General features: G+C 46.2%; 2 protein-coding genes across 3 annotated transcripts; one reads left to right on the forward strand and one right to left on the reverse strand.

The window, feature by feature from the left end:
* Nucleotides 1-4227: 4227 nt before the first annotated feature.
* Nucleotides 4228-7179, reverse strand: Clp1 (cleavage factor polyribonucleotide kinase subunit 1). 2 transcript variants are annotated; one of them, XM_026406513.2, is made up of 3 exons: nt 7093-7179; nt 5818-6445; nt 4228-5262 (listed from the first exon to the last, which is right to left on the reverse strand). In XM_026406513.2, the coding sequence occupies exons 2-3, from the start codon at nt 6421-6423 to the stop codon at nt 4591-4593; spliced, it is 1278 nt and encodes a 425-aa protein (XP_026262298.1). In that variant the 5' UTR covers nt 6424-6445; nt 7093-7179; the 3' UTR covers nt 4228-4590. The 2 variants fall into 2 exon arrangements, with proteins under 2 accessions (XP_026262298.1, XP_026262299.1); XM_026406514.2 differs by having other exon boundaries at nt 5818-6465; nt 7093-7167.
* Nucleotides 7180-11258: 4079 nt separating this feature from the next.
* Nucleotides 11259-16131, forward strand: Ypel4 (yippee like 4). The gene is made up of 5 exons (XM_026406572.2): nt 11259-11468; nt 13948-14271; nt 14428-14471; nt 14870-14978; nt 15189-16131. Exons 2-5 carry the CDS (start codon nt 14131-14133, stop codon nt 15276-15278), a joined length of 384 nt encoding a protein of 127 aa, XP_026262357.1. The 5' UTR covers nt 11259-11468; nt 13948-14130; the 3' UTR covers nt 15279-16131.
* Nucleotides 16132-16331: the final 200 nt, after the last annotated feature.

A 16331-nucleotide genomic window follows, 5' to 3' on the forward strand; every position in this document is an offset into this window, starting at 1 on the left:
CAGTCTTCCTGCTTCGCCCCTTCACGCATTGGCCAACGATGAGGTGACTAAGTAGGCCTCCTCCTCCACCATCCGTTTTTGTTTTTTTGGGTTCTTTTTCCCTTAATGGCCAAAACTTTATGTAAAACGATCTTGCTGGGTAAGTCTTCGGTCCCTCAAGTTCCCTGGTTCCAGAAGAATTCCTGGGTAGTGGAATGGTCTGGGCTGTGGCTCTCACATGGAGGGGGGCGCCCCAACTAGAAGAGCCAGTGTAGGGTGAGGCTCCTGTTAAGGTCCGGGGATGGAGATGAAGGAGAGCGGGCGCCAGCCTTGGCAGGGAAGTGCAGGGAGTGCATGCGATCTGAGGCGGTGGTAGCCCCCAGAGTACGAGCCGGCTGTTGATTCCGCTTAATTTCTGTAGTTCCTTCACTGCAGCACCAGGGATGGGCAACTGCATCCCTGACCTCACCCAATTTGAGAACACAGGCAGAAAAGGTTTTCTAGAATAGCTACTGTCCCTGGCGAGCTGCTGGCCGACTCTCCGTAGATCACAGTGCTACACTTTGCCCTAATTAGCCCAAGACAGCTGTGAACCCAATAGCAATGCCACATGCTGTCTCCTTCAACTCGAGGCTGTTTCTCATTTGAAAGCAGCTTTGGCTATTACATAATAGCCCTTCAAAAAAAGTGCCCCAGCAGCCAATTCTCTGAGGCCAAGGTTCCCGATGTGTCAAATATGATCAATCCTGCTGTGGCCTCGGATTTGGTTTCAATGTTAGTGGTTTAACGGTGGTTCTGACACTTTAGCATTAGACAGCAAGGTAAAGGAGAAGTCTGCCTCATGTTTAATAGGGACTAGCTTAGTTCCTTCTCTGACATGACATACATATCAATTTTGGTTCATTCTTGTGTTACAGGTTTCAGTCCACTTAATGCAATACACTCAAGAGTTCTTTTTTAGTATTTTTTAAACCTTTAAATCATAAAATATATATTATTGGAGACAATTCTTACATTTTCTGCCTCTTCATGTTCTTAAGATGAAGTCAAACTTCATTTTTCTGTTGTATATTTTTCTTGGATTTTAAAACTTTATTTCCAATACTTCACAAATTAGGTATTTTTATTTTCCTGCTTTCAACTAAGAACCTGTAAATAGTGATGACTCTTGGCTAGACAGGGCTCAATGGAAAAAAGTCAGCCTTCCACCATGCAACTACAGGTACTGAACTCCTCTGGGTCAATAAGAACATTAAACTATTATCCATTATCAACTCATTTTTAGCTGGAGGAGCACTAACAGAGGCATCTCCTAAAGTTTGGAGAGAGATTCTATTTTCTTGCCCAGTTAGGAATCATGCAAAGTACATCCTAGAAAGGATATTTCATAGAATATAATGTTAACCTGCTGGCCACTTCTGAAAAGTAATCCAGACTGAAATCTAGGCTAAAACAATTAGATATAGCCAGATCATCATACTTGAAATATATTACTTTGATATATCTACCAGTTGTTTTTCATGTTTTAAGTTTTTTTATTCCTGGGCTGGCAATGTGGGTCAGTGGTATAGCACTTGCCTAGCATGTTCAAGGCCCTGGATTCAATCCAGAGCTTGACAAAAAAAGAAAAAACTTATTCCTTATAGTTTTTCTAATGTGGCTTATGTTTATTGAACCTTCTTCATTTGCATTTTCTTGTGCCTATAGATGGCAAACCACAGGGTCACTTTTAGTTCAACTCAGCAGAGAAGAATGCCCTATCTGAGTTCAATACCTAGATCTCCCACCCACTGGGGGGAAAAAATCTCTCCCTGTGATAAAGGACAATCTTCTCCTATGTGCTGAATCCCATCCCTTGCACATCTGCTTTTTCTTCCTAATTTTGACATGTTACTTGAAAATTTTAAATATGCAGAAAAAAATACTGCCAAAAATACCATCCATCATTAATTTCTCTCCTTCTAGGCTGTGGAGAGGCATCATCCTATCTAAAAAACTAACACTTCCTCCACCTCCCCATGCCCTTTCTTAGCAAAGCTTGAAAGACTAGTCTTTTTTTTTTTTTTTTTTTGGTACCAGGAATTGAACCCAGGTACTTAACCACTGAGCTACGTCCCCAGTCCTTTTTTTTTTTTTTTTGGTAGTTGTAGATGGACAGCATGCCTTTATTTTTATGCCGTGCTAAAAATTGAACCCAGTGCCTCACATATGCTACGCAAGCGCTTTACAACTGAGATAAACCCCAGCCCTCCCCAGTTCATTTTTAATTTGAAGCAGAGCCTCACTGAATTCTTTAGGACTTCACTAAGTTGCTGAGGCTGGTTTGAACTCACAAGGCTCCTACCTAAGCCTCCTGAGTTGCAGGGTTTACAGGTATGCACCATTGCACCTGGCGTTGTCTGTAGTTCTTTACTTCCTCAGTTGATATTATCTCTTCATTCTATTTCAGTAGGGCTTTTATCTCCCACCATTCCAAGATTTATCTTTTCAAAGTAAATACTGAAATAACATCAGTGCTTCTAGATCCATAGTGAAGTCTCCTTTGATAGCTCCTAGTATGCCCCCCAATCTTTTTTTTTTTTTTTTTTTTGTAGTTCTGGGGATCCAACCTAGGCCTTGTACATGCTAGAATTGAGAGCTTGACCTATATCCCCAGCCCCTGCTTGGGCTCTTCATTCCATCCTTTGCTTCTTTCTCATTTCAGTCTTAAATTACTTGATCCAATAATGCTGCTTTAAATGCTGTCTATATTGCCAGCAGCTTTCATGAACCTTCATCCTTAATTTTCCTAACTCTTCATACTCTAGCCATTTGTTATATCTCTATAAGAATGACTAATAGCTCAAACTTTAACAATACCAAAACACTCTTTTATTATTCCCTTGCTCCCTCCTTAAGGTTTCCCTAATCATATAACCAATCTAGTTGACACATTATACATACCTGGAGTATAACTTACTCTAATTAGGATTACATTCTTGTGGTTGTAGATGATAAAGAGTTTTACTGTGGTGTATTCATGTATGAACTTAGGAAAGTTATGTCCATCTCCCTGATTTATATAAAAGCCCTACATTATCTGGTCTTTGCTGCCCCTTCAAGCCTCATCTTTTACTGCTTTGCCTTGGTTCCCCCTACACTCTCAACTACACTGGCTGTTTTTTTCACCCGATTCACTAAGTTCATTCCTTTCTTAGGGTTTTACATTGTTCCTCTACCAAGGTTTTTGTCGAAAGCATAATTTAGCCATTCAGGTCTTACTCAGAATGTGTCCTGGAAATCTTTCCTGACCACCCAATCTATAGGTAACCTCCAGTTATCACTACCTTATCGCATTTTTATCTTTGAGTTTGAAACAGGATATAGGTTGCTCAGATGAGCCTTGAACTTGAAATCCTCCTGCCTCAGCTTCCCAAGTTGTTGGAATTACAGGCCTGCACCACAGTGCCCAGCTTCATATTAGCCAAATTTAAACCTCTATATAGCACTTGCCTTTTTAAATTTGTTTATCCTTTACAATAAGCTCCTTAAAACTTTATCATGTTTTCCACCTAGAATGGTTCCTGGCAGAATAGATTTGTGGAATAACCTACATATTTGTGGAAAGAAGGAGTGGCTGAATGCCATCAGATACATAAGTAATCCAAGCCCAAACTAGGGACACCAGTCATTTGCAGGAGATCAAAATGGGCTTCCCCAGCTTCTTACCATACCACCTGTTACACTTTTGAGTTAGGTCCTGGTTCCAATCAAATGGATAACAGGGGAAAAAAAAAAAAAAAACCTAACTGTAATGGAGAGAAAAAAAGCTACCGCCAGGAAATTAGATCTGAAATCTCATCCCATTGATTATCACCAGCCTCTTTCATTCCCCAGAGTAAATCCAGTACTAAACAATAGATTGACCATTTATTTACCTAAATGCTAAGGGGAACCATCATAAAAACTCACTTGCTTGGGACTGGGGTTGTGGCTCAGTGGCAGAGTGCTTGCCTCGCACATGTGAGGCACTAGGTTCAATCCTTAGCACCACATGAAAATCAGTAAACAACAACAACAAAAAAACTCACTTGCTTGACTTACAGGTAGGTTCTTGATTTTCCTTTCTCTAAGTATTTGAGCAATAAATCATTCCAATAACATTCCTATAACACTTAAAGAAAAAATAAAAAATTTAAAAATTACACCAACTTCTATGAGATAAAAATATTTATTAAAAACTTTTTAAATTTGAAGTTTGTTGAAAGGAGTTCCTCTAAATTCATACTTTCATACTGGATAAATGAGACAGCAAGTATTATATATGGAATATAAAGTGATTTTAAAAAATCTATATGGTAGTAAAGTGAAAGAAATGTAATTCTCCAGGGTCTTAAGAGAATTTGAAGTAGCATCTTAGGTGATCTAACAATTATATTTTCATGGTTCTCATGGCTCTCCCTTTGATTCAGAGTTTGGTTACCACCATCTGTTTTAAGAGGTAGAATATGTTTTCTACTAATCTAGTTTCCTGGTCAGCTGGCCTCAGAAGATTCTCATATTTCAGCCCATTTGTCTTTGGTGATGGCCACAAGATCTCTGTGCCCAGAAAGAAAGGCTTCTTGCTGATCTCTATTTGAGATCCATGAACCGGATATCCATGATGAGAAGGAAGTTCTTAGGCAGTGGGCGAGGGGCTGGAGACAAGACAGTAAATACCTGATGCTCCAGGTCCACACTGGTCACCACAATGAAGCCAGCCACACTTGTCTCAGAAAGGTTCTCCTCTGTACCCTCAGCAGTGCTAACACTCAATAGGTGGTGTACCATGTCTCGGCCAGGGGTGACAGGTACTAGCTTAAGCTGATTGTCTTCCTGAGACATGCCTAAAGGCAAACAGGAGTCTGGAATAGTAGGTGCCCCAACTTTGTAGATTTTGACATCTGAAAATTTAACATTGAAGGCATGGGGATAGAAACAGCCTCGGAATCCATAGAAATACTCACGGATTCGCTCATCCCTACATTCCCGGCGGAAGTCTTTGGAGCGTTCAACCACACCCCCTGACTTAGGGAGCAGCACAGTACGTACAAAATGAGGCAGATCCCGTTTCAGTTCATTGTACAGTCTTTCTTGATCTAGAACCACAACTACATCCACCTCAAAAGCTGAAGCTGCATGCACCAAGGCCTGGTAGCCAGAGCCCTTGACCCAGCCACAGGTATTAATGACACAGCCACTCACAGATGCCCTTCGGTTCACCTCACACCTCTGGTTAAACACATCTGCTAAACGGGATGTAATCTGCAAAAGAAAGGATCAAGATGAGAACAAAAACACCAGACAGATTCAAGGCTATTCTGTTCCTCAACAACAGAGTAACTGGTTCAAGGTCCAAGAAAAATGATTGTGTGTGTGCTTGCTGTGCTAGGGAACAAACCCATTTCAACCACTGAACTACATCCCCAGCCCCAAAATGACATTTTAATGTCTGATTCCACCCCCCCCTTGCTGGAGATTGAAGCCAGGACCTTGTGCATGCAAGGCAAGCACTCTACCAACTGAGCATATCCCCAGCCCTTAATGTCTGTGATTTTAAACCTCTAACATGGATTTATTTTTGTTGTTAAGCTTCCTGTTTTATGTCAAGTGGAAATTTAATTACTAAGTCCACAAAAACGTCTAGCAACCTGAGGTTAACATATTTGAAACTGCCTTTTTTGAAATCATGTGGTAGTGATACAAGTAGGAACAATAAGATGAGAGGAACAATGTGTGCATTTTTAACTACCAAACTTCCCCACAGCTTCCTACCCTGAAAGCAACCCTTCCCTCCACCAGTCTAGCTCCAGCTCTGACCTTATTATAAAGCTTGATGTTAGTGCCAGGAGTGGTGGAGCCAAAATGATACACCAGAGGGGCCTGGATAGAGAAACCCTCTTCAACATCTGCTGGCCGTTCAATGTAGAGGGCCCCCATGGTACCAGGAATGGACACAGAGCCCTGGCCTACATCCAGCTCCACATAAGTAGGACGGCGGCCCAAACGCACTGCATAGTTGAGCAGCAGGCGACATACTGTGGACTTGCCCACATCAGTGGGGCCCACTACCATCACTCGAGGGCCTCGTTCTTCTTCCTTTTCTGCCTGCCTTCGCATCTGTTCCAAGGCTGTGTGAGTATTGAGGTAAAGCAACATAGGGGTGTCCTTGGAAACATAAGCCACCTCAGTGCGGCCACTCAGTTGCAGAGAACAGCCATGCCATGTGAAAACAGCCACCTTAGCACCAGCATCAAAAGTAAACTTCTTGTTTCGAGTCAGCTCAGTGCCAAAGATCTCTGCCATGCCAGTCAGCAACTCCAACTGAACTGACTGAGAAGCCTCCACCTCAAAGCGAAGTTCTGTTTCTCGCTCTAGTTCAAATTTAGTTGTTGGCTTCTTGTCATCATTGGCCTCCTCTCCCATCTTTTCTGTGTAGCCACTGTGCCTACAACACAAATATCAGATCTAATCATGAGTTAGGCCTCTTCAAAATCTTCTGATAGATTTCACCCTTTATTTTTTCACCGTATTTCTTATTACCTTCAGTCTCACCATGTTTTTGTTTACCACTAGAAAGTAGGGTTGGGCATTCTTGTTTGCTACCTATCTCTATACCCACAATAGAGCCTGATACACTGTAAGCACCTCAATAAATACAGTGAGTGAATGACTCAGGCGTTAGAGGAAAACAACTACGGACTGACAGATTTATCATCCTCATAGTTCGCTTCGACACTGTTGGTATACGGGAAGGCAACAGATGCCCACTCGCAAACGCAAGTCAACAACAAAAGGACGTCTGCAATCCGGATGCAAAGCAGAGAACACCAGACTTGGACTCAACAATATTCGGCCTGGCCCACCAACGACTAGTAGTGTCGTTAGACAACCTCTGAAGCTTTTTTCCCCAGATGCCATCTGGTGGGACTTCAACTTCCTGACATACAGTATTGTTCTGGGGATAACAAGGCCTGTGGGAACGTGAAAGAGTATTTCTGAACAGTTCTAGGTCCAGCATTTGTCGCAGACACCCCCAAATCTGCCCAGGTCCCCGAGGAGTCAACGTCTGTGTTCCTGAGCTTATCAACTTACCTGCACAGCCGCACTTACGAACAAGCAACCCCAAGAGCCTTCCAGGACCCCACCAGCACAAAACTACAAACTGCGCAGGGTCAGACGCACGCCGGAAATAAACATGGTTCCGCTCTTGCGCAGTAGGAGGAGGCGCGGCCGCGCGGAGCCCACTAGGACGTGGAGTCGTGCGGGTCCGGCGGGACGAATGCGCACGCGCGCCGCGCGGCCTTTGGGAACTGTAGTTAGGGGTTGTTAGCCAGTGACGGCCTAGGTGGGCGTGGCCACCATTGTTAACGGAGTCGGCGGGAGGCGTGGCGGTTACGCATCCGCGCGGGGCCCCAGCGCTTCCTAGACGCGTCGGCCGCTTGGTTTTGCCCCACCTGCAGCCTAGGAAAGCAGAGGGCCGCTAGAAAGGGAGGGGGAGGGGGAGGGGACTCACTAGCTAGTCCCACGATGGCCTGCTTGCCTGGTTCACAAGCCAGTAAGTGGAGAAATTGGCAAACCCAGTTTGGGCAGGTGGAAAACTGTCCGTCAGAGGCCATATTGACACAGTGCTTGGCACATGGAAGCCATTCAGAAAGTTTTTTCTTTAAAGAAAGAATAAAGTCCAGTGATTCCTTCCAGTTATCTTTTAAGTCAGTCGTTACCCAACAACCTCTCTCCCACTGAGCCGGGAGTTTTGTCGGGGACTCTTTCCCTCCCTAAATCTCTCATAGTTATACAAGGTCAATCATATACCCCGCAGCCAACAGGTTCAGCCACATCTATAATCCTCAAGAGCCTGGTCTTTGGAGTCTTGAATTGCTTGCTTACTGTGTGACTCTGGGCAAATCACAGGCTTCATGTCTTTGAGATGTTTCTTGTTTCTACAATGGGGATAATAACAGTACCCAACCTCTTAAAGTTGTAAAGTTTGGATGAGATGATGCATGTAAAGCACTAAGTACAATCCTTGTGTTATAGGAAATATTTGATGTTAACTTTTAAGTTTTTATTGTATGCTGGGGGGGGGGGCTATAATAATATCGTCTGTTTAGTACTTTACCTGAAAGTCCTTTCAGGTTTCTTGTTTCACAGCACCCTGCATAGTTAGCTTTATTATCTCCAATTTCAGTTTGGGAAAGAGACTAAGGCAAGCCACTTACCCAAGCATTCACAGTCAGTAGTAGAGGTAGAACTCTAATCCAGAGTTTGAGAGTCTGTGCCCAGTTATATAATGGTTATAATAATGACAGTTATGTAGTGTTAGATGCCACGTACTCGTATGGGCTTGACAGATGTAAGTTAATTTAATCTTGCAAGAAGCCTGTGCAGTAGATACCATAATTGGCATTCCCATTTTACAGGTACTTTATTTTTTTTAAACAGATAAGTACTTTTTTTTTTTTTTAATCCCAGCTCACATGGTGAATCCAGACTGAGAAGCATGAGATTTTCTGGTTTGCCTTTCTCCTACTGGCCTTACTTAGCACTCACTTTTCAAGCACTACTGTCCTCACCTGTCACAGTTTTCTTTGATGGTTTGCTTTAATTATTGTATTCATTCATCATGCGTTCATTAGTTGTTCAATTAACCACTGGGTTTCCACTGATCGTTTGCCATTCTTTAAAATTTTAAATCCAATCTCCAATTAGAAAATTTCTTTCTGGGGCCAAGCATGCCTGTAATCCCAGTTACCCAGGAGACTGAAACAGGAGGCAGGTTCAAGTCCAGCCTGAGCAACTTAAGGAGACCCTGTCTCAAAAAATAAAAAGGACTGGGAATGTAGATCAGTGGTAGAGCATCCATCAATCCCCAATACTGCAAAACTGATGATGATGATGATGAATTTAAAATAAATTTTAATTAATTAAATTTAAAAATTTTCTCCCTGGGTCTCATCTTTCCTCATTCCCTTGTAATCTATCTCCCTGTTCTGTTTCTTTGCCTCCACATTCTCACCCTTGAGGCAATTTCTCCCAATTTCCCAAAGGTCATCTTTATTTGGATATTGTATAACCATCTCAAGCAGAATTTAAGAGGAACCCTCTCTTCCATCCATTTTAGAGTGCTCTCCATTTTGCTTCTTAAACACAGAAAAAGGGCACAACATTTAAAGCATCTGTATTTGCCTACACTCTCTTTTCTCACTTTTAGTCTTCCACCAAGCACTCCTGTCATCTACACCCCACCCCCAAATATAATACTGTTTTCATATGTCCTTCTCACTCTCCTCGCCATCTAATGCTTGATAATTTTGTTCTCGAATTAATTTAAATTCACTGGTATCCTTTTTGCTTTCAAACCTTAAATTCATGTCCTAAAAAGTTATCTTCCAGGCTAGAGATTTGGTAAGATGCTTGCCTAGAATGTTCAAGGCCAGAATTTGATCCCCACCACTGGGGGGAAAAATGCCTAATGTAAAAACTAATCTTCCTTTTTTCTCCTTAACAATGGCTCCTCAAATTCCTCCTCTGTTTTCATTCTCATCTACAGTCCAGACAAGACCACTTCTCTCTTTACCCAGCTCCTCTTCTCAATTCCAAACCTCTGGTACCATCCCTCGAAGTACCCACATTCTTCTCAGAATTTACCTTAAACTCCAGAATTGACTCTGATTAAACATTCAGAATTCCTTTTTTTCCCCATACCTAGCAATGCCTCTCATTATCCACATTCCACTGCCTTAACTTCCTCACCCCTTACATGTGAGAATGAAAGCAAATCACCTACAACACGACTTGACTTTCTGAATGTTAACCTTTGTTAAAATCCAGGGGGTTTGTCCTAAGGGATATGTTCTGGGTCCACATACTTTAGTGACATACACAGGACAGCACTCCATGGGAAGTATTCTATGTCAAATTTGATTTAACGGAAAGCTGATATAAAAAAAGTAGCAAGGAAAAACTGTAGTTTTGGGCTGGGTTTGTGGCTCAGTGGTAGAACGCTTGTCTAGCATGAGTGTGGTACTGGGTTCAATCCCAGCACCAAGTTAAAAAAGAAAACTAAATAAAATAAAGGTATTGTGTCCATCGACACTAAAAAAAATATTTTTTAAATGTAGTTTTTCCAAAAGACACAAGTTGGACTTATGCCTCATCCCTCTAAATCCAGAGAGGATAAATGAACTATTAAATCCAGTATGGATTTAGGGGTAATAAATTGAGGATGCAGTTTTGAAATAACACTAACTACAGTTTACTAAATGCCTATCATGTGCCAGGCACGGTTTGGGAACTTCCATGTTATCTTACTTAGCACCTTTATGAGATGACTGTTATTAGCTTAATTTGGCAAAAGAGGAAATCTGAGATGTAAAGAGGATCAGTAACTTGGCTAGTGCCTAGGGCTAAGATTCTAACTCAAGTGTCTTTGAGCCTGAGCCATACACTTGGTCCATATCTGAAGATGCAACTCAATTACTGTTTTATAAGTCTCTTCTGTATGCAGGGCTCTGCACTAGGCACTGCAGTCCTGGGATGCAGAAAGAAGTTTCCCTGAGGACCTGCCTTAGAAGTTTACAGTAGAGAATTTTATGTAATGTAAGTTGTAGGTTTCTCCATTCTGAAGCACAAGTAATTTGGAGGCAGTTGGAGGCAGTTGATATGAGGTTCCTGCACGCAAAATGTCATATTTAATCTATGACGTCTTCAGACCACTAAACTGACACTTTGAAGCTTGGAAGTACCTGGTATAGTGCAAGTCTGGCAACCCAGTTTGCCATCCGTGAAAACCAGTACATCCTTTACCCTGTGTCAGGGTTGATGTCTGAACTGAAGTGGGAAAATATATCATGTTAAATTCGTATACGGGCACTTCCTGGCTGTCTGCATCCATTTCTCACTTCATTAGCCTTGCTATCTCCTTTCCTCCAGCCCTGCCGCCCTTACTCCATCCTTGCCCAGCTCTGTCTTTCCCCCAGGTTCTATCTCCTTGGCCATACTGCCTTGCTTCTTAACAAACTGCCTCTCGCCCATCGCCAGCACCAACACCTTTCCACCCGCCCCTCTGCCCCAACTCCCTTGCATCACTCCTCCAGCCCAGTCCCTGGATGCCTGCCCCCTCCCTTCCTCCCAACCCGCCTCCTGTGTCTCCCAGCCCTGCTCTGACGTGGGAGGTGAGGGGGGGTGGGGGGATGGATGACTCACAGTGTTATGATGCAGTTCCACAACACACAGCCACATTCACCCACAGACCGAGGTACAGAACGAGAGACAACCTCTGGCCCCCCAGCAGCTGTCCAGCTTTGCAGCCCCAGTCTTGAGCCCCTCAACTACCTTCCCCCACCCCCATCCCTTCCCAATTGAAGGAGCCGAAAGAGAAGAGAGAAGAGTGAGCAGAAAGATTGAGAGATTGAGAGAGAGAGAGAGAGAGAGAGAGATAGACGGAGATCTCTGGAGCAGACCTCAAGGTGAGGGGGCAGCCCTTCTCCAAATGAATTTTCCCCCCTTTGCAAATTTCCTCTTCCTGCTGCGTGTTGCTTTTTTCCCTTTGCAAAAGCATTATTCATCCACCCTTTGTCCTCCCTTCCCCCTCCCTGCTGCCTCTGCTCCTCTCCTCTCTCTCTCTCTCGGCTCCTCCATCCCTCTCCAAGCTCTGACAATTCCCGCACTTATTTTCCGGCAACTTTGGCTGCAGCATCCGACATCACTGTTTATTGTTTTGCCGCTGGTGCAGACCCCCAAAGCCCGCCCTGGGAGCTGGCTGCACTGCTAATTACTTGGACCATACCATACCGAAAATGTCAGCCCAGGGGGCCAAAATCTCAGAGCAGATGAGAACATCCATTATGAGCAGGTGTCCCCCTCCCCCGTCTCTTTTTCCCTGAGAGGCATGGGATTTGCACCTGGTTCCTCCAGCCTCCGCCTCAGTGCCTCTGCTGTCAGCTGTCAGTCCTCCCCTCTGCCAGCCCTTCTTCTCCCCCACCTCCCACAGTCCAGCCCCATTGCAAATCAGGGAAACATCCTCTTCCCAACACTCAGATTGCCTTTATCCCCCCCCCCATTTGCCCAACTTGCTTTCTCCCTGTGATCAGAGAGGGGAGAAGAAATGACCCCTACTCTCCCTTGCGTGATTTTCTGGCCTTCTGTGCAACCTCCCCTGGGCTATTGGGGAAGCAGGGGTGAGGGAGGGAGGCGTGACGGATGGAGGCTGGGGAAGGAGTCTGAGAGCAGGGACCTAAGCTGGCCCCTGTTCCTCCAGCCCCTGTAGTAGTAGAGGTTTCAGGGTGGTGTGTGTCAGAGGGGAACTCAGGCAAAGTTGAAGGCAAACATGTGAAAAGGAGGCCGAACAGGAGTCTCCTAGTGAGGAGGGCCCGTTTCCTGAGGCCAGACCCAATGTCACCCTGAATTCAGCCCAAGGTGTCTTCCTGGGCCCCTGCCAAGGGGAGAGGTCCTGAAACTGAAGATGGTCTCAGTTTGAGGGCTTAGTGGAGAGACTGCCTGGCAGCCTACTGAAAGAATGGAGCAGCTGGGGCGCTTCTGGCCACTGCAGAGGACAGGACAGGGAGAGCCCGTTTGCCCTGGCAATTGGAGCCAGCACCACCTCCTCCGCTTGGTGGTCTAGCATTGCCAGAGCACCCAGCTGGCATCTCTGAACCAGAATTGGACTGAACCATACAAAACAGCCAGCCGGGCAGATGAAGGAGAAGGCGGAACCTCAACTGCTTATCAGAACCAACAGAAGACACCTCCCTTCTTATCCCCTGCCTCCAGCATTCTCAGCCACTTTGGGACTGGAGTGTGGGCAGATACCAACATCTTCAAGATCCCTAATCAGAATCCGGCAATTATTTCATCTTCCGTCACCTAGAGTCAAAGCTGTTTGTCCCTGAACCTGGGAGAAGGGGGAATAGTTTCTGCCTTTTGCCCCAAAGCATAGCCTTTATCAATAAGGAGTTCTCCCCCACCATCTGTTGTTTATTGTGGACATTGCTCTTACACTATACCACCACACAACCCTGCACAGCCCAGGAGTCTGGTTTTTTTTGTTTTGTTTTGTTTTTTGACGTGGTACCCATTTCCCATTGGTCCAGTTGTCAGATTTGCCAAAGGAAAGCTATCTTCTCTCCTACAGTGGGATGCCTTAGTCTTTAACCCAGGAATAAGGAAACAGTGAGTAAACAGTGAAGAGAGGGCTGGGATGTAGCCCGGTGGTAAAGCGCTTGTCTAGCATGTGGGAAGACCTGGGTTCCATAATCAATACTAGAGGGGGAAGGGGGAGGAGCTCAGGGGATGGGGAGTCAGTTGGGTGTGCCTTCTGGGCTGGAATGAGTAGTCACAGTGCAAAACTGGGGAACAGCCACATGTGACATCTTTGGCACTAAAGGAGACATCCATAAAGTTCTAGTGGAGAGTCCTAGAGTGCAGGACCTGCCCCCAGGAGACGCCAGGTGTATGCACCCGCCTGCTGCTCCCACCACCTCATCTTGCCCCTCCCTCCCATAAGAAATGTATAATGAACCCACTGCATTGCAAACGGAGTCCACAAAAGCCCCAACTGAGTCCAAGACATAGTAACTACTAGTGCTTGTAGGGTACAGATTCTCACACAAGAAAGGAATACCAAGGACAGGGCCCTTGCAGAGGATATTGCTCCCATGGCAGCACTCATGCCAGCAGGTGACTCTCAGTGGAAAACCATAGAGGCTGCTACTGCCCCAGGAGAGAGAGACCAGCTCCCCGGCTATGGCATAAGAAGCCTGGAACTACTGCCAGGCTTGCCAGAGCAGAATGGGGCTCCAGGGAACAGGGAGACAGTGCAACTGGACACTGAGCAGGGTTGATGACAGGGAGAGAAGCATAGAGAACTGAGCCCCACCTCCTCCAGGCAGTCATAAGTGGCTCCTTATAAGGTCACAGCTCTTCTGATGCACTTTCTCCTCTTCCCAGGTGACTTCTATTTCTATCTGGTTCTCGTCTGGGGGGGCCCTGGCCGGGCAGCCCCCCACATTTCTCCTGCCCTGAAACACGGCTCTAGCCAACCTGCTCCGCTGCTTCACCTGCGACCGTCTCTGTGGGGGCTGCACAGCGCCAGCCCCTCCAGCCCGCCAGGGCATCGTCCTCCAGCCTGTCATGCCCAGCTGTGACCCTGGTCCGGCCCCTGCCTGCCTTCCCACCAAGACGTTCCGCAGCTACCTGCCCCGCTGCCACCGCACTTACAGCTGTGTCCACTGTCGTGCACACCTGGCCAAACATGATGAGCTTATTTCCAAGGTATGCTAAAATGGGGGTCTGCCACTCCACCCCTCAGGACAGGTTGCCCAAACATCACCTAGGGATGAGGCAGCAAAGCTCTCGTCTCCCCGCACCTCAGGGGTTGTCAGTGGGGCTGAGGCTACCCAGTGGTCACTGTCTGTCCTGTCTCCACAGTCCTTCCAGGGGAGCCATGGCCGAGCCTACCTGTTTAACTCCGTGTGAGTCTACCTCTTTCTTAGTGCGTGCGTGCTTGTGTGTGAACAATTTTCCTTTGTGGATGAAGGGGGTCAGCTGTTAGGAGATGATTGGGGCTGGAACCCAGGGCCTCACGCATGCTAGGCAAGTGTTCTACCAGTGCTACACCCCTAGCCCAGAATGTGATCTTGTACCTTTGGCTTCACCTCCCCTTTTGCAAAAGCAAAAAGACTTTTTGTACAAAGTCAGTCTGCAGTTCTTTGTGGAAGAGTCCGGGCAGAACTGAAATCACAGCACTGGAGAAAGAAGGCCCAGGCACTAGTCACAATGGGGTGGATTGCTTAAGTCAGAGGCCCCAGTTTTCCAGATGGAAGTCCCTTTGGGCTGTTCGGGGGCTGGATCCTTCTTGTTTCTGAGACAGGGTCAACGTGGGTTGTGGGCCAGCAGAACAGCGCCTCCTGCTCACAGGGCTTCACTCGGTAGCAGATATTTTCTGTGAAAGTTGCAAGACCACACTGGGCTGGAAATATGTAAGTACTTGGTGAAGAGGGCCACATTCTAGACAGCCCCATGACCTTCCAGGCCCCAGTGACCACATGTCAGGTCTCTGCATGGTCCAAGGAAATAGGGAGCTGGAAAGTGGGTTGGACTGGATCAGGGGCCTTGGGTAGGGGTAATACAGTGGTGGGGCCTGGAGGGGAACACCTTTGTCCTGTGTTCACCCACTTTGCTCTCCACAGGAACAAGCTTTTGAGACCAGCCAGAAGTACAAGGAAGGGAAGTACATCATTGAAATGTCACACATGGTGAAGGACAATGGCTGGGACTGAGGGGGCTCAGGCAGGCTATGCCCTTCCTCCGCATGCCCCACCCTCTTCACACCTGTCCCCTGGCCCTACCAAGCTGTCCATACCAGCATGAGCACTGCCCCACCCCTGGGGGAAGCCCGGCTCCAACCAACGCCTTCCTTGCCTCCACCACATCACTACCAGGTCCCCTTTGGAACAGGGGCCTGGGGTACCCCAGGGGTGTTCAAGGCTCAGGAGTGGGCAGCAGTTAGGGAAATACAGAATTGGGAAAAAAGGGGTGGTTGTGGGCCCTTTTATTCCCAAGTTCCTGGAAATTGAGGTGATGGCAGGGTGTGGACTCAGGCAGAGGATCATGGGAGGAATCAGGATTTTGACCTCCCTTTTTTTGAGTGGAGAAAAGGCTAAACCTTGGGTTGTGGGGCTAAGAGGTCCTAGGTCACAGAATATCAAAGAAACAGTTTAGGTTGGAATGAAATTTTGGCATCATACACCAGGAGACTAGAGTCTCTGAGGGCAAATAGCTTCCCACTCCCATTTGCAGAGAACAGAACTCAGGGCAGGGGATGGGGATAGGGATGGGAGGAAACACCCAAGTCCCAGGCCCTGGGAAATAAAGTCACAGGGGGTTTCCATCTCACTCCACTTGTTAGTTTACCTTGGCACTAAAGAGGCACTTTTGAGTATCTAATATTTGCCATAGGGCGGGGTGGGGAAAGCTGCCCCTGGAACAGCCCCCACCCTCAGCTGGCCATTTCCAGAGCAAGCAGTCTTTATGGGTATTCTTCAAGGCCCAACCACTGCTCCCTGGGACCCAGTCCCCTGGAGGGGAGGTGGATCATCAGCACTACAGGACCAGTCTTCCCTGTGGTTGCCACCAGCGAAAGAAACTTTTGTATGATATATAAAGTGTTTGGGTCTATTTTTAATAAAAAGGGGAAAAGCAACTGTGAGGCCCTGTCCTCTGACTTTCCTTTGTGCATGTACTACTCACCATTCCCTTCACTATACCCAAGGGAGCCTGTCCCTTAATACCACTAGGGGGCAGCAGTTGCTTTGTCTGTGGCAATATACCCC

The sequence above is a fragment of the Urocitellus parryii genome, chromosome 4 (genome assembly GCF_045843805.1).
Source record: "Urocitellus parryii isolate mUroPar1 chromosome 4, mUroPar1.hap1, whole genome shotgun sequence".
Taxonomy (NCBI): domain Eukaryota; kingdom Metazoa; phylum Chordata; class Mammalia; order Rodentia; family Sciuridae; genus Urocitellus; species Urocitellus parryii.